The 23,433-nt window shown below is 38.7% G+C and overlaps 1 protein-coding gene across 12 annotated transcripts in view; it reads left to right on the plus strand.

The window, feature by feature from the left end:
* KIAA1217 (KIAA1217 ortholog) overlaps nucleotides 1-23,433 on the plus strand; it is a 372,126-nt gene that overhangs the window by 295,738 nt on the left and 52,955 nt on the right. For 11 of the 12 annotated variants that reach the window (XM_042801978.1, XM_032991142.2, XM_032991135.2 and 8 more), the window contains one exon: nucleotides 448-541. In XM_042801978.1, coding sequence (XP_042657912.1) covers nucleotides 448-541 — 94 coding nt within the window. Of the gene's footprint in view, nucleotides 1-447; nucleotides 542-17,236; nucleotides 17,439-23,433 lie in introns of those variants that run through there. The other variant, XM_032991146.2, reaches the window with a different exon arrangement.

Genomic DNA, 23,433 nt, shown 5'->3' on the forward strand with positions numbered 1-23,433 from the left:
CTGGTGACTAGAATTGACTCAAGAATAATTACAGTTAGAACGACTGCTTTTCTTTTGATATTCTTGCTTCTTAGAATAGCAAAAATTCACGTGGGCTGAGTACACAATAAAACATGTAAATATTAACTAAATCCTTTTGAGTGCCGTGTAAATGTTGAAGCTCTATTGTCATCAAAGTGTTTTCACTCTATGGCAGGATCTTGAAAGAAACTTAACACTATCTAATTTTTATGGGTGTGGAGTTGTAGCGAAAGAATGATACTTCCCATGGGAAAGAGAATCAAAGTGGGCTTTTGTTTGTTTGTGTGTGCCTGAGTTATGGCATTTAGGTTTTTCTTATAGGTTGGCTGCAGACCTATTATGTTTGTCTGTTACCTGAAACTTTTGGGCAACAAAGTAAATAAAACTACTTTCATCTGTTACCATTGCTGATTCTTTTGATTCCAGGAATATTCAAGACCGATCTTTCCTTAAAGTTTACAACAAAGATCCTGCACACGCATTTAATCACACTTCCAGAGCTGTAAATGGAGATGTAAGGGTAAGTACTAGTGCTGCATTTGTACTCATCTTTCCTCCAGCTTTTATGTTAAACTTTTAAATTCTTAACTGTAATATATACACAACAATTCATAAAATTGAGAGTATATGTACGACAAGTATACAAAAGAGGGAATTGATAATGCTTACTGTAATGTTTCTTAACTGCTTTGCTTTTTCCAATTATTTGCCCTGAGCATTAACTGTTTTTTTTTTTTGTTCTTGTTTACTAGCATTAAAGCTAGTAAAAAATGTGAATCAAAACATAGCCTTTAATTACTTATTTCAGGACACAGACAGTGCTCAGAGTTTCTACAACTTCTTATTTTGTGTTTCCGAACCCTTTACAGTGAAGTATGACAAGGTATTAGTTCACTCCAGCAAGGCTTCAACATGGACTGGTTTGCAGTGGCTGAGCAGATGTATCTAGCCTGAAGTCTATTGAAACACTTTTTAAACAACCATTTAAAATAGGAAATTCTGATAAATACCTGTTGTGGTGTAAATAGTTTTGTCTTTTTCTAAAATGTTCTGCCAGTACTGAACAAGGACTAGTATATTTGCATTTTCAAGTGAACATTTTGTATTGGGAAACTGTAGAGAAGGCATTTGAAACATACTCGATTTCTCTCTGTCACTGTCTCTTTCTTTTGCTGGGTGATTATCCTTGTTATATGTTGATATACATCATATACCTTGACATACCTTGATGCCAAGAGGGCAGGAGATGAAGCTGTGTGGCATCTCTTCCACCATGTTACCCATAGATAATGTTGCAGCAGGGGGTGATGGTGGTGAGATTACACAACCTCATCTCCTCCCCATCCATCCTAAGTCTGTCCCCAGGAAATGGTATAACCAAATGAGCTTGATGGGGCCAGAAGGGAATACCACTACTGTCCTACCTGCTTTGTGGCTTTTATGTGTGCTCCAAAGCTGATTCAACTGCAAGGAAAATTTCCTGCAAAGTGATTTACTTAGTTGTACATTTGCCTCTTGGTTTCATTATCAATCCTGAGCATGTCTCACTGCTTTATTATTAATATTCATGTAAGCACTTCTGCTGTTTCAACAGTTTAGGGCCTCATTATTTTAGAAAGATTGCAATAGTTTATTTACAGGCACTATTCTCAACCACCTCTCATTTATGTTCTTCAATTATAAAATGGTCCTTTTGATAGGGTCTTTTTGGTAGGTCAGAAATCTAATTACTTGATTATTCACACTGCTGAACACACAGCATGAGAGAACAAATAGGTGTGCTTCAAAGTGTTGATGTGATAGCTTTTAGTGTCTTCTTTAAGGTTCCAAAGTTCTTAAATTCTTTTTATATTCCTGTAGCAGTAACTGGATATATCTGATACATCTCATTCATATTCAAAGGTGTGATATACTCTCATTGTGTATTATGGCATTAACTCATGTAACAATTTCACTGTGGCTTTATACAGTTATGCTGTATTGTTCTTGTTCCATATGCAGTGGATGCTGAATGTATCTACTGTGGCTTTGTGTGCTCTAGACCTGTTTCCAGATACAGTTAACTACTGTGTTAGCTACATATATTCAAAAGTAAAGATTACTTCTTTGGCCCTCTTGCAGGCATTTTCTGCCTAACAGAGTTGTTCTGAAGACAGGTGCTGCTTCTGTGAAAAAATGGTAGTAATTTGTATTGCTTATTTTAAAATACTGTGTTGTACAATAGATACACACACTTGACATGTCCTGATTATGGCTGAGTTACTTCCCTTTGGCCATAACTCAAAAATAATGGTGACACAGTGATGACCTTTTCAGAAGTGGTGGTTGCATGGTAGAATATTGTTTGCTCTGCTGAAAGGCCAAAGATGCCATTTCGAAATTCTCTGCATCCAACAAAACAGCTATTTTCTCATTTGGCTTTTCATTTGCATTGGCAAATTTCTCGCCTTTCTGGTCTGAGAGGTGAAGTCAGAGCCAGGATGTTCACAGGGGCTTTGTGGAGAAACATGCAAAAAGTCTTCCCTTTGATCTATGTGAACTTCTGCACTTCAAAGTTATAGGCATGGAAACAAGCGATTTCTTGAGCTCTGGAAATAATAAAACCTGTTTGTCTAAGGATGTGTGTCTTCTGGTTGGGTTCTTCCTTGTGCAGCAACACTCAGATCCTAACTGAGGCTTTTACCAAAGTAGAGGGCTGTAATAACGCTCTCTCTGATGCTCATCCTCCATAGTCTAAAAAGCTGGAGCACACACTGCAATTCTTCCTTTATTCAGCAGAAATACTGTAGGCTCTCCTCACAAATTTGTCAAAATTCATAGGGACATAGTAGTCTCATTCTTTCTACCCTTCAGTTAATTCTGGTTGAAATTTGCCTGCAGATTCACATGGTATTAGGTCAGGGAAGATAAGAACCAATAAGCAGATGGATTATCTATCCCTCTTCCCTTAGCAAACCAGATTAAAGGGACTGGAAACATGGGGGGACTTGTACATTTTATGTACTGGTATTGCATGGTACCCAAAAGATTGTGGAAAAACCTTTGCTTCTCATTCCTCCTTTTATGTTTGTACATCTTTGCACTGGGTAAATTGATGTTCTTCAATTTAATCTGGTATGAGTGCTAAATTCACTACAGTGGGAAACAGGGAGTAATTCTTGTAATCACTGTACTCTGCATCATGGTTAACTGTTCCAAAAAACCTACAGAAAAGTAGCTTATTATCAGACTGGTTGAAAGAACAGTATTTAGAATATCATGAATTAGCTAGCCATTTTATGTACATTTTTCCATGGTGATACTGTGAGTGTTGTTGTATCTCCTGCCGTATGTGAGTTAAAGCTTTGGTTTTTTGAGGTTTGGGAAAGTTTTGCCTTTACAGATTTTTATACTGTTTGCCTTCTTGTCCCTTTGGAACCTTTATCCCTGGTTTTGATGATGTTCAGGCTTCTATTCATGTGATTTATAATCATTTCCATGTAACAGACCCAAAATAATCTCAGAAAATAATGTTAGCTGCCAGCTTGGACACCTGTTTTAACTACCAAACAGATGTGAGACCTGTATAAGAATTGGCAGTAACACTTGAGGTATTAAGTATTATCCATATGGACAAGAAGACTCAGAATGTGCGATTGGAATGTGGGAACTGTGAGTTTCAGATCTCCTATCAAACTGCTCAGCTTTCATGTCCATTAATTCTAATTTTCCTGGTCTTCTTTCTGTTTCATGCATTTTTTTGAGTGGGTTGTGTTTAAGAAAAATGATTTTGCATGCGGTCTAAGCAAGCTCTAAAGGACAGTTTCTCTTGATCTCCTTCAGAGTGCCTTATTTGCTTGCTTACACTGTGCCATGGCTGATTTACATCTTGAGCATAGCTTGTTTGACAGGTCTGCCATGTTGAATGGTGTTCAAGCAAGAGGTAGGCACATAATGCCGTCTCACTGAATATTTCTGTTTGTGCTCTTCCTTTTTTTATTATTCCTTCCCCAAAATGTATGCTGAAAATCTGTATCAGCTGTTTTGTTTGAAAAAATGTATCTTCACATTGCTGCATTTCATTCATTTATTCCTTCACCTGAGCTTGTGATGTTTATCAGCACTTTCTAGCTGTCTGTGCAACAATACTTTCTTTTGACAAAATACTGTCTCGTGCCCAAATGTTTAGATTGTGTTTTTATTCTCTCTGGCATTGTTTTGAATTCTAGTGCAAATGCATATACGCAGCCATGCTGGTCTGTGCCATTAGAATTAACATTTGTGACTTGCATAAATTCAAAGGAGAAAAAGCTTTCTCAGACTTACTGGGTGTAGGGTCCAGGTTGCCTCTCTTCTCACATTCAACAGTGGTGTATAGATGAACATCAGTAGGTGACACTAAAGAACTGATGGCAGATTCTCTTCTGTTGCTGAATGAATTGGTTTTCTTTGGAAGTGTCACAGCTCCTTTTATCCTGGGCTGTGTCCGTGAGCCCCTGGTGACTCTAAGTGGAAGTGATTCCCTCTCTGAATGTGCACAGCGTATTTTCTGTCCTCATTCCCTACACCCTCCTTTTATGGAGTGACTAAACAGGGAAGAATCCTAAATTATAATCTCCCCCTTCTGTCACTGCAACTTGTCTGTGTTTCTGGTGTCACAGCTGGATACTAATAATGTTGGTTTATGCTGTCGTTTGTTTTGGGCTTCATCTGTCTGCCAATTTTGAGAATCAGGAGGGAATTTTTACTTCATAACAAACTGGTGGCTATTTTGCTTGGCAATCTTTCTCTTCCCAACCACCTGCCCTAAAGTCTGTGGGTTACACTTTGTTTAAAAATGTCCCAGACCCACCATGGTTTTGCTTAATTCCCTGACTTGCATAAGACCATAGAAGGTCAGAGCTTTATCCCAGACCTCTCCTGGGTGGGTGAGGCCAGAATATCCAAAGAATGCTTGTTGTGTCTGCTGTTGTATCAAGGTACACTTTGAGGTCTTTTGGATTTTTTTTAGAGACTTTCTCCAAGAAAGAACAGTTAGGGCAAGTTGAGTCAGGGCTGAGTTGCGGGAGCGGGAGGTTCCTGGAAACTCCACGTTTTCTGGGAGCTAGAATGGCAAAAAGGTGATGACGTTCCTGGCAGCAATGGGGGTTTGGGCTGCCAAGTTGAGAGGGGTAAGTTAAAATGAGTTGTACAGTAAAACGAGACAAACATTTGATAAGTTGGATAAACTGTTGTGCTGAATAGCTTTTATTATTAATGGAATTGTGCAACAGCAACTTTTAATTTTTTCCCTGAAAGTGCCTGGCTAGCAGGTTGCTAACATTTTAACTTGGTAGAGTAAGATGCAACTTGTGAACTTAAAAAAGCCCCTATAAGTGCTAAAAACCCTCAAGCAGCTCCCCAAGAACTTAAAGCATTCAGGGAGCCTGAAATTCGGTGCTGGTTTGCAGGGAAAATAGAGAGACAATAAAAGCAGGATCATCCTTCTCTGTTCTTAAGGTACCTGTAAACATACATCCAGCTTCTTTGAGATGTTTAACTTGTTTTCATTGGACTGTTTGTGATCTTAACATCAATAAACATAAAAGCTGCAAATTCTGCCAAAATTACATTTGTTCATTGCATACTATAGCTTAAAAAAAAAAAAAAAGTAACAGCTCCTTGAACTACGTAGAGGTATTTAGAACAAAAGTATTTATTGGAAGAGAATTCAAGCAATAAATTGGGTGAATGCATTTTAGTGCTAGAATGCCTATAGGACAGCATTTATATAAGTTGCCATGTGTTTGCCTTACTGATCCTATTACTGTAAAACTTTGTTTTCTTTTGGAAAGAAAAAGAAAAAAGAAAAAGCAAGCGCTAATACCTCCTATTATCTGATAGAGACCTTCCAAATGATACAAATCTCATCTTTCCTGCTGTTTTGCTGTCTGCTTTTCCTAATGCTCTTTTTGTCATTGAGAGGTTATGACAACATGAGCCATATTGTATTTATAAACATCACGTGTTTCCTTGATATGACTTGCAGTGTCTGCCAAACAGAACACATGGAAGAAACATTTCTCATTAGCTCAGCATTGGTTTTGGTTATACTGATTTCCGGGACAGGAAAAATGCCTTCCTTACTCAGATTTAACTTTCATACAGTAGAGAGCAACCCTCTGAGTGTCCATGAAATCTCTTGAACAGAGACGCTGCAGCTCTTTTATCCCACATACTTGGTCTGAGGAAAAGAGAAAAAGTGGTTTATTTTAAAGAAAAGATGTAATGGCATGTATTGCTGAAACTAATTCTGAATTAAAATACCTGCCAAAGTCATCTAGAAACGGAACTCACCAAGAGATGTAAGGTAAGATGGTGCTTATAAATAATGAAAGATATATAATTACTTTTTTTCTTCTTTTTTTTTTTTTTTTTTTCCAAACTGAAAGATATTTTCAGATTAACTGGGAATTTAAATCAGAACAGTGAAACCTGTTTATTCTTCTATAAGGCATATGAGAAAATAAATGCTTAATTGCTCTCTAAATCACCAAGCTCTACTCTCAGATTTTATGTCTAGTTTCAAATCTACATATTAAACAGTTATTTTCCAGCTTGCCATTACAAGTCTTGCTGAGATTTGAACAAAATATATAAAAGAAGTCTCTGATATTCTCGGTATTTTTTTACTCATATGGATTTTACTACTTTTGCTGTGAATGGGTTGTCAGTAGTTGCCAATTATTTACGCAGCTACAGAGCTGCAGACACTGAGAAGTACCTGCATCAAATCAGACTGTGATGAAAGACTGTAAATGTACCTGTTCTTTTTCATGCATATGTCCTTTGATATACAATATCTACCGCTGTATAAAGCCTAAGTTAGTGAGAAAGTGGATAGAATTTTGAGGAATTTTTTTTTTTTATTTTAGCTACACATAATCAATATATAAATCTCAAATGTTATCTGGCAAAAAGTCAGTCCATTTAAAGATATAGATGCTGCATTACAGTTGGATGGATACTGCATTATGGCTTTTTTAATACAATGGCTATGTGCTTTGGTATATTATATTTATTTCACAAACATCATGTGTAAGGGATATAAACATGTAGATACTATTACTATACCAGCATTTTAAAAGATATCTTATTTTTAAATTTTCAAATAATAGGGATGTATTTTAAGTTTCTATCAAGCTGGCCATTGAAAGAAAGTGTCATGTTCTTGATATTAAACCGTTCAAGGAACATGAGCCTGCTGCACCCATATGGTAATCTTCTGGTTAGTCTAAGAGGAGTGTCATATGGTAGATATCACAAACCAGTTACCTGGAAACTCCCAGAGAGTTTCATCTGTGGAGACAGATCAACTTTCAACCACAGTACAGTTGTTTCAGTGGCATTTTTAGGGGGAGAGTTCTTTATTTCACACTAACAGGCCTGTATTCCAGCTAGCATGCCTGTCATGTTGAGATTTGCTTAGAGCTTGCCCTGGAGCTGATGAAGTGATTTAATGACAACATATGATCTGTCTTGTATAAAGGTCTCTTCAGCCCTTCATTAAACTTATAAGTCTTATCTCTCACGTAAGTCTGGGGTTCTCGGGCAAAGCTTTCTCTGCCTTCAGTGGGAGCTTGCCCTGAATAAAAACATAAGGATTGGATTTGAGTCCATTTTTATTGTCTACCAGTTTCTGGTTTTATTCTTACTCCACCACTTTTTACATGATGGTTCCTTGTTCCAAATCTTTAGAAGTTTTACTCTTTTTTTTTTTTTTTTCTTCGCCTCCTCCTTCCCCACCACTTCCCTTGCTTTTAGTAGAACAATTTGCACTGGTTTGGCTGTTTACTTGAAATTTCTAAGTAGTTAGCAGAGTCAGATGTTGCCAGAGCTCCCTAAACACATTGACAGTTGATAAAAAGCCTCGTGGCTGTGACCTCCCTTATTAGGAGGAGAGGTCCTCCTTTGTAAACCAGGTAGTTTATCTGAATTTCTGGAGTCCTGTAAGCCAAAGCTTTATGACTTCCAGTTAGCTTTCTGAATGAGCTGTTACTCAAACAGGAGTTAAAAATCACTCTGTGGAGGTGGATGTTTTGGTACCATGCTTCCTAGAACCTAAGTAAAGTTAGAAGCAATGTTTTTTCTTCTTCCAGCCTGCCATTTGCTTGTTGTTCATGACCTTAGCTTTCCCAATAAGTTTTACACAAGTCCAAAAGTTTATGACCCAAATGATCATGACGCAAATTCTCTGCTTTCCACTGTGTTTTTGCTTCAGTATATCACTCGTTACCTGCCTCTAGATAAGCCTAAAGAATACTAAAGTGAATTAATTCTGTTCCTGTCTTCCTTTTAACAAAGAGGAGTTAACCAGTACCTGGTTTCTAGGAGAACACAGCTACATATCTGAGGACCTTGATTCTTCTCCATGTTGGATTGTACTTTTTCTAATAAGGGCTCTGGGAAACTAATCAGACTTCTGAAAATATGAGCAGTAAAAATATATTTTCTTGGATACATGTTAAGATCTGGGGTTAAAAAAAGCCTCAGCTGGCAAGAGGAAGACAGTTGCAAATATCAGCAGGCAACAGGACTCCATGAGAAATGATGTGATGCTCAAATTATTTTTTTTGTGTGACTATATGCCTTTCTTACAACATCGCAAATTAGAACTCCATGTGACTAAGTGAAAAGATCAAAGAGTGTGTTGGGTAAAGGGCTAGTCCCTCAATCACTTAATATTTACTATAAATATCTTGATCTTAGGATAAACTAGGTTGTTTGTTTCAGCCATGCTGACAAACTTGTATTTTTTTTTTTTGGATAGAAGGAAGTAAAATGGAAAGAAAACGTAGGGTTCAAACAGTATAGGAAAAAGTTTGTGGTCTAAGAAGACTCTTAATCGAGGCTCTGATAGCACCTCTAATGTTGCAAAAGATGTACTTACAACTGCAAATACTGCTGGGCCTTATAGCTATGAGATGCAGTGTAGCCTGGACACTTATATTGCAAAATCCAATTGTATATAAGGCTTCCGTGAACGTTTCTCCTGCCGATTGTGCTGTCTCCAAAAGTCAGCACAGCAGCTTACTTCTTCTGATTTGCAGTGTCCTTATATTGTAAGAAACAACTGGCTACAGGTGTAAACATGCTGTCTAGGTCTTTTAACTATCAGCTCTGTTTTATAATGTTTTTATATTTACATCCTAACTTATTCCATATATCTGTAATAGAAATGGTATTTTGACTCAGTTGTTTGGTAATGCCAGATGAAACCAAGGGTTATGCTTTCCTTTATGTTCATTTAACCATATCAAACTTGTTCAGTTTTACTTGGCTTCAGTGCAGTGAGAAGAGATACAAATATGGTACAAAAATAAGAGCTGAGTCGTTAGTACAGCAAGTCAGGAAGCCATGCATTTATTTTGATTTATGAGTGCAGTTACTAACAGTATTTCTTTTTTTAAAGAGCTGAAATCTGATATACAGCATATTTAAACCAAATAAAAATGCTGATCTGTACCAGAACTGTACGTGTTTGAAACTATTCCTTTTTTGGAAAAAAAAGGGATGACCCCATCAGTTCAGTGGTGCCCTAAGGAAGTGCTGAAATTGAGACACATCTGAAGACTTTGGCTCCCTGCATTGGTGGTGGCTGTCTATGTTATGTACATGATGTGCTTGATCTCTTCAAGGAGAATTGGAGAGGGGAGAGGAAATGCTTGCTGCATCTTCATGAATTACATGACTCCTGTTTATTATCAGAAAATTCTACCTAAAAAGCAGCCATGGGAAAGCAAAAGAAACAAACAGTTGGTCTGAAAACAAAACAAACAGTTGGATTGAATGCAGCACTAGTTAAGAGTGGTGTCATAATGCTAACTTTAAAAAAAAAAATTCAGTAACAGCTTTTATATGTTCAGTCCAAACAGTCTAATGGCTTATGGGATGGGTGGGCCATGCTATACTGATGAGATAGATGTGGATATTGGCAAACCAATGATGTAATTATGTAAATCCGACCTTCTTAGGATTGAAATGTGTTATGTTTCAGTGTGTTTATATTTTTGTCATTTGTGATAACACCCTGAAAAATCTTGGCTGAAATGCCAAGAGGTTTCTTCGTGTACTCACCACACTGTTTAGAGAGTACACTAAGGAAGCATAGGAAAATCAAGCATGGGAGATTTATTAACTTCTCTCTGTTTAATTGGATAATTTAAACTATTTTTTTTTTCAACTCTTACATTCCATTTGTTTGTCGGAAATGAAATACACTCATAAATATGCAGAAATGAGTGCCAGTTCACTGATTTGGATGTTTGTCTTGCCAATCGGGAATGAAGTAACGCAGCCTGGTAGCAGGGATATAGCTCAAGCAATGAAATATTGCTGGGGAAATAAACCTCCACACAGAGGCACTGTGATTTCAGTCAGGCCAATGTGAAATATGCTGCATCTCATGCATCATTTTGCTCAGATTGACTAAAGCGTGGCTAGACTGGAAGCCCTCATGGGACTGCTCTGGGTCAGGCTCTACATCACTTTGTGCTCCCTTCGGTTCCAAGCAGAGTTCACCCAGCATGTCATCAAAGTTGTCTCAGATAATCTGTGACAATGTCAACCAGGGTGTGTCAACAGGTTCAGTACAGGTGTAGCCAGGCTAGCCCAAATATAGATCCTGCTCCTCTAGCTAGATTTAAGCTGATGTACATTGTAAGCTCAGCGTTTTATGGCAAGAAGTGTAATATTGCTTCCCCTTTATCTTTTTGTTGTATTCTTGTTTTACACCTGAAAAAAGGTGGTCTTAGTCTAGGAATGGAAAGGACTGTTGAACATTATGGTGACCAAAGAGTTCTTGATGCGCAGGTGTGCTTAGGGTCATAAGTCCGTGTGGTCAGAGGGTTGACAACACGGTGGAATTGATATGGGAAAAAGTTTTCTGATAAGTAAGGCCTACAAGCACATGTGCATGCACACACATATGACATGTCTCACTGCTTGTCAGATCTTGGTGGTGGTTTCATCAAACCAGAAATTCTGTTGTTCTCCCCTAATGACCGGAGCAATAGCCACCTCAGCATTATTTCTCAGCACTCAGTCCCACTGCATGTCGAGTCTCGGAGATGCTGCACTAAGGCCTGACTTGTAGAGAGCTGTTATTTTCTGCAGTGTCTGAAGGAGATGAAGCTGATTTGAACCTTAACTACACCTTCAGTGGGAATTGTTGAAGTAAGCGCTAGGTTTCAAAAGCCATTTGTAGCTTTAAACTGCATCTGAAATATCTTTGCTTTGAATATAAGGTTAGATTGCAAAGGCAAGTGATGCTCATAGCTTCTTTGCCCACGTCCTCAAGCATTCATGGGTCACTCCAGCTGGCATTTACCTGAAGTGTGCTGCTCACTTCCACCCTCATGTTCCGACCACCCTGCCAAAAAATCCACAAAACCCCAGAATATTAACCCAAATTAAAGAAGTTTGGATGTGTTTTCTTCTTTCTCTTTCCTCTTATCTTTCCTTTCTTCCTCTCTCCCTCCCATGCCTGCTATGCTAGCACTGTAATAACAAGAACTAATGCCAAATCATCTATCCTTGAAGAAAATTTGCATTAGTTCATGCTTTTCCAGTCTTATTCTGTTTTCTCATTCTTTAATTTAAGTTTTTGCTGCATTTCCATTCATATGCTATAGTCTCTTTAACTCCTCTTTTTATCATCAGTTCCTCACCTCCTAGCTTAAGTCTCCTGTTTTTGTTTCTTTGATATTTATTATTCCTTTCTTGTTCCTCTATTTAGTTCTCAGCACTTCATCTCCAGTATTAACCCTCTTTCATCTCTGGCCTCTTTCACAAACTCCTATTACTGTCCTTCACCCTGTCACATTCCCTTTTTGTTTTATCTTTTTATCCTCTTTCTTCTGTAGTTTTACACTCAGAATTCCTGACTACCTTCCCATAGAATTCTTTACCTACTCCATCTCCTCTCAGTGTCATAGAATCATGTGGGTTGTAAGAGACCTTTAAGATCATCAAGTCCAAGTCACGAGTTATGTATTAGTTAAATGTTTGCAGCATATGACCCTTGCTATATTTTATTAATATTTCCTCATTACGTATGGTCTAAGCAGGAAAAATTTCATGCTACAAACTCAGTCCTCTACATTTAGGCTTTAAAAGGTTTAGGCATAAGTAAATGTGCTAATAGTAGGACAGAGGAAGAGGAGAATAATAATTGGAGGTGCTCCTATATTGGTCTGTTAATGAATAAATAATGTTTATTACCAGCTTCAGGCTTGAGACCCTAAATTCTTAGCTCGGTCAAACAGGAACCACAGGCCAGGTTGGATCCACTAAGATGGATCACAACAAAGTCCATTGCACGGACTAGCAAGCAGCAACTGGAATCAAGCTGCCGTTATCCCTTCTAGTCATAGTATCTCAGCCTGACTTGTAAAGAAGAAAAAAATAGAATAAAAAACAGAGCAGAGGGTGAGCAAAATGAAAAGACATATCGGCAGGTTCACTGTAGAGAACTGGGAAAAAAAGTCTAATCCTTATAAGTTTAGGGTAGAAATTGCCTCCCACTGCAGTCAGTGGTGAGAGATTGGGAATGCCAAAGGGCAGCTTGTCCCACCCAGATGTAGAGGGAGTGAGCTGACTCTGGAGGGTGCCTGGCTGACTGTCTTTTAATGCAACATTAGGTGAGACAGATCCTCAATACAGTGCAACTAATAGTGCCATCTTAACTTCTGAGAGGTGCTTAATGCATGTATGTCTGCGATACATACTGTGATACTTTCCTGTAGCTAGGAAAATGTCTTTGTTTAAATCAGCACAGAAATGTGGGAGAAGCATGAGGTTTAAATTACAGGGTAGAGAGACAGACTGCAGACCTGACGTAATAGTTCAGTTTTGCAGAACCTTCTTCATGCGACTCCAGTGAGAGTTGGCTAGATTTGCTCTAGTAAACTTAAAATAAATTTTGAGTGGCTTATAGAGTTTCCAGCACAGGATTTCCCACTTGTACTTGTTTGCCTTTAATTTTTTTAAACCCTAAAAATCTAAAATTCCTGATTATGTTGATCTGCCAGCACCAAAGGATAGGCCAAAAAAATACTGCTGGTATGCAAAACATATATGTATGTATATGTTATATTAATATACATGTTACAAAGAAGCACTGTTCTCTTGGAGTGCAGATGCTCACTTGTGTTCTGGTTCAAAGTCTTCCTATGCAGGTTGCTCCACACTGCAAGCTTCAGCTGTTCTGTCGAATGTGCTTCTTTGCCTGCAGTGAAGCTGTAGAGCTGCCTGTCCCCTTTATAGTGGTTCGTTCTAGCTAGCAGCTATGGACTCTGTGGTGTGGGAGGGCTTTTTGTTTGTTTGCTTGCATTTTTTTTAAGAACTAGGGAGTTTGGAATAAGTATAAGAGAACTTCATGGTATTTGTGTCTACCCTGAGGCATATCTGTTTCACTGCATGCCTTCAGAATCAGTAAACAGAGGGAATAACAAACAATATGTATGTTTAGGAGAAGATAGCGTAGTCTGTACATAATATCAAATCCAGTATGTGTCAGGCAGCCAGAACTGTTCTGTTCCCTCCCTGTTTGTTTAGCTTGGCCTCCCAAATCCAAAAAGCTTCTGTAGGATTTTCAGTCTTCAGGGAAACACCACATGCTTCCTTGTAGGTGTAACTATGGGCAGTGGGCTGGAAAGCTGATGCCAATTTGAGTTACTCAGGGTCATGGAGTGCAGGGTGACACCAGAACAGTATGCCTGGGTGCCAGGGTGCGTGTCACCTTGTCATCTTTGTGAAGGACACCAACTTGGGGGTCTACATTCTGCTCCCCCATTTTTGCCATGGAGAAGCAGCTGAGACTGAGATCAGGATTGGGTATGACCACTTTTTTCTTCCTCTGCTGAACATTTGGAGGCAAAGCCAGGGAGTGATCTCTGTCCTTTTATTGCAGAAAGTGGATAACCACACTGAGTTTCTGTCATGGTGCTTGCCTAAGCAGAGGGAAGAAAGATGCTGATGGTGGTTCTCTGGATGCCTTCAAGAGTCTTGTGTATTAGAGACTGCAAATTTAGGAGATCCTGCAGACAACTCCATACATAGGTCTTTGTCCTCCTACACTGCTGGTTTCTTGGATCAGAATTAGAAGCTGGGTGAGCTATAGGACTGGTGAGGTGGCATGAGACCTTCCTGTGCAAAAAAAACACCACCAAAAAACCCAAATCTAACCCCCCAAAAAACAAGGAGAAAATAATACTTCTTTTGTAATACAGCTATAAAAGCCATCATCAGAAAACTGTCTTCCCGTTTGGATTCTGCTGGACTGAACTAACGTTTTGCATTTAAGCAAAACTCCATTGAGCCCATCAAAATCTTTGCTTCAAAGTGCTGAGAATAAAACAAAGTCCTGAGTTATTGACAAGCAATCCAGCCTGTAAGTGCTTTCCTGTTTTCTGTCAAGGAAATGGTTGTTTACAGCAGTACAAGGCATTAACTGCTTAATTATTTCCATCTATGAAAGTATTATTAAGGGAATAGGAACCAAAAGAGCTGTTATCAGAAACAGAAAGAACTTTGATCATCAGTCAAGCAATAAGTTACATTTATGCCATATGTGTATACCCCATAGTAGACTTAAAAATATTCTCTGGCTATATAATTGTGTGTTTTACTGATGTGTCTCTAACATTTTTTCCACTTAAAAATGATGGAAGCAAACAGAAAATAAATTAGCGTGATGGGCAAATTGATGGAAAGGTCCAATGGACCAACACTGTTAATAATGTAGAAGAAAGTATGGTCACTGGTGATTTAGCTCAATGATAACTTGGGCCTGTCATTAATGTAGACATTGATTTTAAAGTAATAAGCTAACCTAAACTTCCAGGCTTGACCTTAGCATAGGGTGTTGCGCCCTTTAGGGGCATGCCCTTTGTTTATGCAGGGAGTTAAACTGAAAAGGAACTTGTTCTGTACAGTACATTATAAACAAATATATGGCACGTAATTAAACACAGGATAATACATGGCAAGTTAGACAAGGCTTGAGGGCTCTGATAAAATAATTGAAATGGAAAGTGATGCTTGAATGGTTTGTATGCATTGTTAGAACCTTCAAATGAAATTACAGCCTTGGTAATGATATATCTGTGCAATATTTATGGTGTTGTGCCTGAAGTATTTTAAAATTAAAAGAAGATTCATTCGTCTCATGAAAAACTTCTCGTATGCATCAGATATACTTGAAGACTCTTTCATATAGTGCCAGATGTATGGAGAACTAGTTATAGTATGTCTGATGTTCTGGGATATACTTTATCATGCTAGAGTCCAATTATTGAAAATGTGCATCCTACCAGCTTGCAATTCATTGCAGAGAAACTGCAGTGAAATATACTGGTCTTTTTTATTCTGCTTATTAGCATAATAATGTCATTTCTCACTGCAGGTTTGTTAGCCTGTAAGGAAGAACATGGATGGAAGAATACACTCTGCAACTGTTGGAAGCCATGTGTGGTATAAAAGTGTACTAGGATAATTTGCTTGTATTTTTTACACTTGATGTTTTTGAGTCGGGTTGGTCAGCAGACATAAGCAGCTTTTTAACTAGGTCAAGTATACACATCCATTCATTAAAAGGGAATGCCTGGCTGGTTAGTTAAACCTGCCAAATATAAACCAGATGCTTCAATGGTAAATACTGCTTTACTCCTATACTGCAAGAAACAAGCCTTGACTGATTAAATTTGAAATAAAAATAAATAGGTTTAACATTGTTTCTGTGCCATAATAATACTTTATTGTAGTTCTAGTGCAAATATTCAGTAAAAATAATATTTTTAAATATTTTACATTGAAACTGAAAATCAAGCATTTAAGACAAAATTAATACTTTTTACATTTCTGAAAAGACTGTTCATATTACACTACATTGTAAATTTTGTGAAGTTCTGGTCAAGACCAGTAATGGTATACAAATTTACAAACATACATTACAAATCAGAATACACAGCAGCTGTCTGCAAAGCTGGAGGACTTCTCTGCTGTTGTGCTTGGTGTAGTAAGGGGTGGAACACCTGGAATTTTAGTTTTGGCTACCAGATCTGCTCTGATCTTTGTCCTGTTACTTAAATGCTTTGTGTCATATTGCCCTTCTGTAGCGGAAATGAATGGTGCCTCCCTCACAAATGGCCAAGATACTGAGAGCAGTACTATGAAACAGAAATGTTACTTCAGTAAGGTCCCGTTATAACTGGTTCTTTACAGTTTATTAGCTCATGGTTATGTGCTTAAATTGTATTCTGATTCTCCTGAATGCCAGTCATGATGATACAGGCAATTTTTTATTTGCGTAAAACCAAAAACAAGCAAAAAAAACCCAAAACCAACAGCAAAAAAACCCAACACACACACACACACACACACACACACCAAACCAGAAGATAACTGCAGGACTAGGAATTACTTGTGTCATGAGATTTTCCCCTATGATATTTAAATGCCATCACTTTTAGAGTGTAAACACTGTATTTTTAAGAAGACATTTTCTATATTATATAGTCTTTTGGAGTTAGAGGAGGGAAGAGAAGGAAACACCCTTTCTGGTCCTTTTTTTTTTTTTTTTTAAAAAAAAAAAAAAAAAGCTAATCATGATGGCTAGTGTGGTGTGCTGCAGCGATAACAATGAGATTGATTTATGGGGGCCCCAAAGTTCAGGTTAGCCAGGCGGCTCAGGTGCCTGGTTAATGAGTAGACAGCCTTCTCCACGGGAGGGGCTTGCGCTTCCTTTTACCAAATGTGACTACCAATCTGAGTATGTGCAAAGCTTCTAAGGTTTATAAATGCTGTATTTTTTCTTAGAATTGTATGTACTGGGCTTGCTAAATAATTGGAGGTCTTCACCTGTTGGGGAATTAATATGTATGTGTTTCATATTGTTGCCTTTGAAACTCACTCTCTTACCTAAATGAAGGTTACTCACTATTTTATTTATGAATTTCCCCTTTGTGAGTCTCTCTTGTGCTTCATTCCATAATGTTAGTCTCTTTCTATACATCTTATAGGCACACATTAAAAAATGGTTGAGCAATTGAATCACATAGGGTTGCACAGTTTGTGACTGGGTGACATGCCAAGGAGGTTATTTAGTGACTAATTTCGAAGGGGAGGAGAAATTGCAGGCTTGTCATGTGGAAAAGTACTTCAGTCTATTGAAGCAGCATTACGTACATGACCGAGTAAAGCAAGATGGCCTGCCCCTGTTGTGAGCAGGGAGAAAAAGGAACATTTTTACTGTTTCAAAACCTTTTCCCAGAAGGCATGGATATACAAAATATTATACTGTAGACTGAGGCTGAAAACAAAAAGTGCTTTATTTGAAGAAGTGGAACCAAATGTTCATCTCACTGCTGTAGCCATACAAGTGATTTCCTTAAGTAACAGTAAGTGGCTTTAATTATTTCAGAGCAAAAATCTTATCAAAGATTGTTTTATTTGTCCATAGGTAACAATGTTGTCTAAGAGTGTAATAAGAGTGCTATTGGTTTTAATTGTAGAAACAAATACTCGGAGTAGCATCAGGATAGCTGAAAAAATTATGCCTGAAAGAGCAGATTGTGTAGGATTCGGTCTGAAACTCTCCTCTCTGCTTGTTTGCATGATCCATCTTCAGTATGCACATTGACTTAAAGGCAAGGTGAAGCAATCAAACATTATTTTTGATATTACCATTAAATTTGTTTTGTGGTTAGCTTAGAATTTTATGGATCTGTTTTACATTCAGTAAAAAGTGAACTAGGTATTCTTTGTTTTCCTCATGGGAACTTTAGGATATGGTATGAATTAAGTTTATATGTAGTCAGGGATATAAAAGGACATTCTGAGACATGTAAAATACCTTGAGGTAAAACATTTGGATTGCTATCGGGATTGGGTTCATGCACAAGTGTGCATTAAAGATATAAGTATAAAATAAGGGACAGTAATGTTAAGAATGTGTTTTGACGCTCTAGGCATCTAAAGGGAAGTGGTGCTGTGTCTCAGCTTCAAGCCAGTTTATGGGCAGTTACAATATGGTATCCTAAAAATTCTGCTCTTGAGGATGAAATAGTGCTTATGCCATAACCTTTGTGTACACCTGCACAACTGGCAGAAAAGTATGGAGACTGGATGTCGCAGTGATATTGAGTAATATGGTGACAACACATGATTAAGGTTCACTCAGGATGCCTCCATTCCAGAGGGCCATCTTTATATGCTCTAAATTCCATCTCCTAGGATATTGAACATCATCTTCTGGTTCTTCTATTTTCTTCATGTCAGCTTCTAGCCAGCTGAGCCTGGGGGAAAAAAAAAAAAAAAAAAGTCTCTGAACATAGAAACTGGAGGACTGGGTGGATTCAACATCACTTACCATCACAGACTCATCCTAAGAAACATCTTATATTGGCTGATAGCAACATTGTTGATCAAGGGAAAGGAAAACCATAGAATTAAGAGCGTAAGTGGAAGAAGAAAAACCGGTGATTCATTCTCTTGCCATATCCATATATATCCAATAAAATATTATGTTCTCGTGTAATTAGTCACTAGAACTGGAAAGTTACAGTTTCATATATGTTCTGAGTTCTTAGCTCAACTTCTTTCACCATAATCCAGAGATTTTACAACTGGTAATATACAAAAACTGTGCAAAGGGGGCTAAAGAATTGATACCTAGATGCATGCTAAGAATGGGAAATTAATTATAATAAATGCTGAGATTTCTTGGGGATTCTGTAACTCCTTGTATGGAAAATTATCCAGGAAAAAACAATGGAAATATGTGGGACATGTTAAGAACAGCTAGCTGTGTCTTGGAGTTCCCCATTCATGGGAAGTTTGAACACTTGAAATCAGTTTTATTTTACCAGCATGTGGTTCACATAATGAAAAACAATTGTGAACCCTGGCAGCTCCTAGAGCCTTGCACTGTGGGGCCAGACTCAGCTGAGGCCAGGTCTCCAACTTAGCCTAGGTCAGCTGTTTCATGGTCTGAACTCTCTCTTCTGGTCATCAGGGGGCCCATTCTTAGCCAAAACTGCGAAATAAACTTCTAGTCTGGAAACTCTGCTGAGGAGCAATGGACATTGAAACTCCTGGCATGTGTTACTGCTTGGTCTAGAAGATCACCACAGAACTACCAAGTACTCACTCTGATGAAGAGCCCATGGAAGAACTAGGGTCCCTATCCCAGGGCAGACTCTGACTGAGTTGCCTCAGGTCTATGAATCTGGAAAGTCAAAGCTCTAGACCACTCCAGGGATATCTGATAAGAAATAATGTCAGTGTTTGACTGAAATCTGCTGGGTGTTTTTTTCCAAGTTTTGTCTTTACTGATGTTTTTACCAAATGTTTCATCTCTTTTGGATTAGTACTGTCTGCTGAAAATATTTTTCATTGCAAAGTTCCTGACCAGAAAAAGCTAAAAATTATGCTAATGTGTTTGTAGTTTACAAGTATGGCGTTGGGCAGCTGGAGGAACCCACAGCTGCAACCAGCCTGCTTTTCTTCTGTAATGACCCAATAGAATGTGGAAATTTATAGGAATTAAAAGGCGTACTATGAGAAGGCAAGAACAGACAAGTGAGACAACCTCTCAGTGATGTCCGATAGCATAAGGATTTGGCTTCATACAGATAGTCATGCTACAGAAATGTTAAAAAATTCATTTTCAGATTGTTTATCAATTCTGTAATTTTCAAGTGCACTATTTCTTATTATAAATTATATTATTTTAGAAATATTAAAATTGTATATGGCAAGTTTTTTGCAAAAGTGGATTCATGCTTTCAGCTGTCCAAACCCAACCTGAATGAAAGATCAGTCATGACAGAAGTGGTATCATACAGTGCAACTATTCATTAAACTGAGGTTTTTGGACAACTAGTACAGTAAAGCAATTTATTTTTATGAGGAAAGAACAAACTAATGGACTGTATTGTTGTTGGATTTGGGGTTATTTAATTAAGTCTTTCCTGATTAGAAAAGTGAAGGATTGCATCAATTTTTAGAGGATTTTCTTCTAGTCAGCAATTTCCATAAAAGGTCTCTTTACAGACGATGAATTTATCAATATTGTATCAGTACTTACTGTTTTCATAGCCCTTTCATCAAAGACTCTTCAAGCTCTTGATAACATTTTTTTGAGGTGTCCTCTTTTTACTGTTGGGTGAGCCAATGTCCTGGGTTTGAGTGAGTGGTGGGGTTTTTTGATAGCAGGGGAGGGGGCTATAGCGGTGGCCCCCTGTGAGCCTTGGGAAGCATAGGTGCAGTTTCTTCAGGGAAACGCAGGGTGTCAATGGGAGAGTAAGAAAAGTAATAGCTTCACGTGCCTGAGAGATGATTAATGGAGTCTGCTGGGAACTTGGGGGTGTCTCCGAGAAGGTGCATGGATAAGGTCCCTCTAGGGAACATGCTCCATGTAGGTATTTTGGCAGACTGAAATACTTGGGGCAAAGCCAGTTGCTGTGTTTGCTAGTGGTGCAGATGAGGCCTGGGAGAGCAATGGGAAGGGCTGCCAGGTCAGAAACTCTGGCCTACTTTTTGCTTTGCCTGTGTTTTGCTACGAGATGTTAGCAGATATTGGCATGAGTCAGGCTGTACCTCTGGTATCCAGCTGTGTGGTGAGGTGAAGGTTGGTGTGGTGCCGATGAATCAGTGGTAGGCTTAGTGCTTAGCAGTAGCTGGCATTGTCTCGGTGTGTGTGCAGGCATGGCTCCACGTGCCCTGTCTGGTGGGTGCCATGAGTGTGAATGATGTGTTGAGGCAGCTGGAGAGACAGAAGTAAGAATAGCTTCTTCACTGTGAGATACCCATGTTGGGACAGACCACAAGAGTGACCTATGAGACAGGACAGCCCTAACAAATTTAGAATAAAGATCAGCCTAGTGTTGTATTGGTCCTGATGGACAACAACACTCACTGGATTGTACTGCAGAAATCACCAGCTGTTGACCCACTGAATAGCAGCTTGCTCTTTGCTGTACATGAGGCTTAAAATACCATGACTCTGTCCTTCTTTCAGCTTTGTATTCTGCTGTATGCAGAGATGCTGGGTCTGCCCGCCCCTTATGGGAGCTATCAGGAGCAAGACTCTTTATAAGGTCATTCATTTGGGTGGATAGACAGCTGGTTTGCTACCTGTCTGCATATAGTCATATTCAAATGCACCAAGTTATTATGTCAACTAGTTCTGAAAAAAAGAACATAACTGGTTTTATATTATGTTCACTCTTCAGTATATAGAGACACTCTTCAGTGTCTTTATTGCTCTGTTTTGAAAAAAACCCAAATCAGTATCTTACAGTCTTGAGTGCTGTTAGACTGATCAAAAGCCTCCACAGACGTTTAAACGTGGTGTGATCTTTTTTATTACAGAAACAAAGATTTTTAGTGATGCCTTTTCCCCTCAAATGTATTATACAGAAATTGTTACTAGCCGTTTGCCATATTTTAACCTATGGATTGACAAAACAAGTTTCTGTTTCAAGGATGTAAAGTCTACAGGCAGTAAGAACAAGGAAGAGCTATGTGCTAAAGAAAACCACACCCTCAGGCAAACATATCAGATGGCTGCAGTCGAAAAGCATATGATCCTATGCTTGCACTAAAAAAAATCTTCCTTTTGCTTTCAAAGCAATTGGCTGTGATATTACCTAGTATTTAGAGGCTCTGGTAAGCTCAATATCCTCTTTCTCTGTCCCTGAGTCAAGCAGTTGAAGTCCAAGAACATGTGGCTCAAGACAGCCTGCATGTTCGAGTACGTGTTTTCATTGAGCAACATAGGGGTTTTGTGGTGGAGGACAAAAGAAGAAATACAGCACAGAAAGTGGGGTAGATATGAGAGAGTAGTGTGCCTTGCTTATCACATGAAAGATGTATAGATGAGAAGCAAGAAGAGATCATCATTTATATTTTTTAAGTTGCCATTAGCAAAGAATCTGGAGATTTTGGAGAAGAGAGAAACATGGAAAGAGAAAATATTGACCAGGTGACAGAAGACACTGTAATGCAGCCGGTAAAGCTGCCTGGCTCCTGGTCACCAGCTCATGTCCCTGCCCAGCCCACACGCCCTGGTGTACCTGCCCTGGTCACCCTGGCCTCTGTGGCTCTGACTGCTCTCCCCTTCTGCACGCTCCACCCAGGGGCTGAGTCATGGCTTAAAATAGAAAGTGAACTTTTCAGGAAAGGGTTGTCTGCCCAGGCATTTATGCTCTGGCCAGCCCAATGGGGTCTTGATTCAGACTGTGTACTGCAAGTGCTATTTTAAAGCAAAAGTAAATAGAATTTTATATGTCAATACTCAGACACGGGGGGTTGAGCAATATCTCAGTTCTGTATTTGAACTCCTCATTTCCATCTTAAAGTATGGCAATACATTAAGGTGGAAAATAGGAATTTTTCTTTGTCAGATTTCTTTGACTTATGAAAAATGAATGAGCATATATAGGAACATGAAGTCTAGAACTTAAGGGAAATTAAACTTGTTGCTTTCAAAGCCTCCCATGGAAATTTTCTTCTCTCTACAAGGTAACATTGGAATTTTCCTCTCACTTCAATCCAGCATATCCCAGTGTCTATGGTTTCTGTGCCAGATACTATTGCATCTGTTGTAGCTTTAGCTGAAGCAACTAAACAGGGCATGGTATAGCTTGTACAGTAGAAACCAAGGAGGATTTTCTTCATCTGGGTTCTTCTCTCAGGGCAAAACATCTGCAGCTGCCTGTCCCTGGAGGCATGATCCCAGAGCTGCTCAAGTCAGTAGGAGTCTTTTTGTTCTGCTTGCCCAGGTCCAGAGTCTGAATGTACAATACAGATCAATATGTTGCAGTGTTTCTTCAAGCTGACAGAAAACTATGTTGAATGCCCAGTCATAATTTTATTAGTACTGTTTAGTTATATTTTATTTTAAATTCCAGACTACGATAATTCTCTATGCAAATGAACAAATTATCCCATGTTCCTCTTTGGCTTGATGACTTTTGCTCATTTATGACCCATCCTAGTGAGCTCCTTTGTTCTGTTTCACTTATTTATTATTGCTGCTGCCACAGTCAGGTTATCTCCTTTGTTCTTGCTGTTACCTGATACTCCAGACTTTTGATCTCTGGCCCTGGGGAGCGTCATTTGTAATTCCCAAGTGTGGAGCCTGCCGTGATGAGAGCAGCTATTGTTTATATACCGCCATTGCAATTCTCTTACCAGTGGAAAAACCTGTGGTGGGGCAGGAATAGAATATAATTTCTTGCTTCATCAGCTGTGGATCACTGTAACTGCAATGAATCCAGTCACATTGTCAAAGCAAGGAGTGAGAGGGGAGAAAACTGGTGAAGATTTCAGACCAGCAACTTCCACTGCACATCAGTATGTGCTCTGTAACTTCACGAACATGTAGTT

This window comes from Tyto alba, unplaced genomic scaffold (assembly GCF_018691265.1).
Source record: "Tyto alba isolate M040663 unplaced genomic scaffold, T.alba_DEE_v4.0 Super-Scaffold_38, whole genome shotgun sequence".
In the NCBI taxonomy this organism is placed as follows: Eukaryota; Metazoa; Chordata; class Aves; order Strigiformes; family Tytonidae; genus Tyto; species Tyto alba.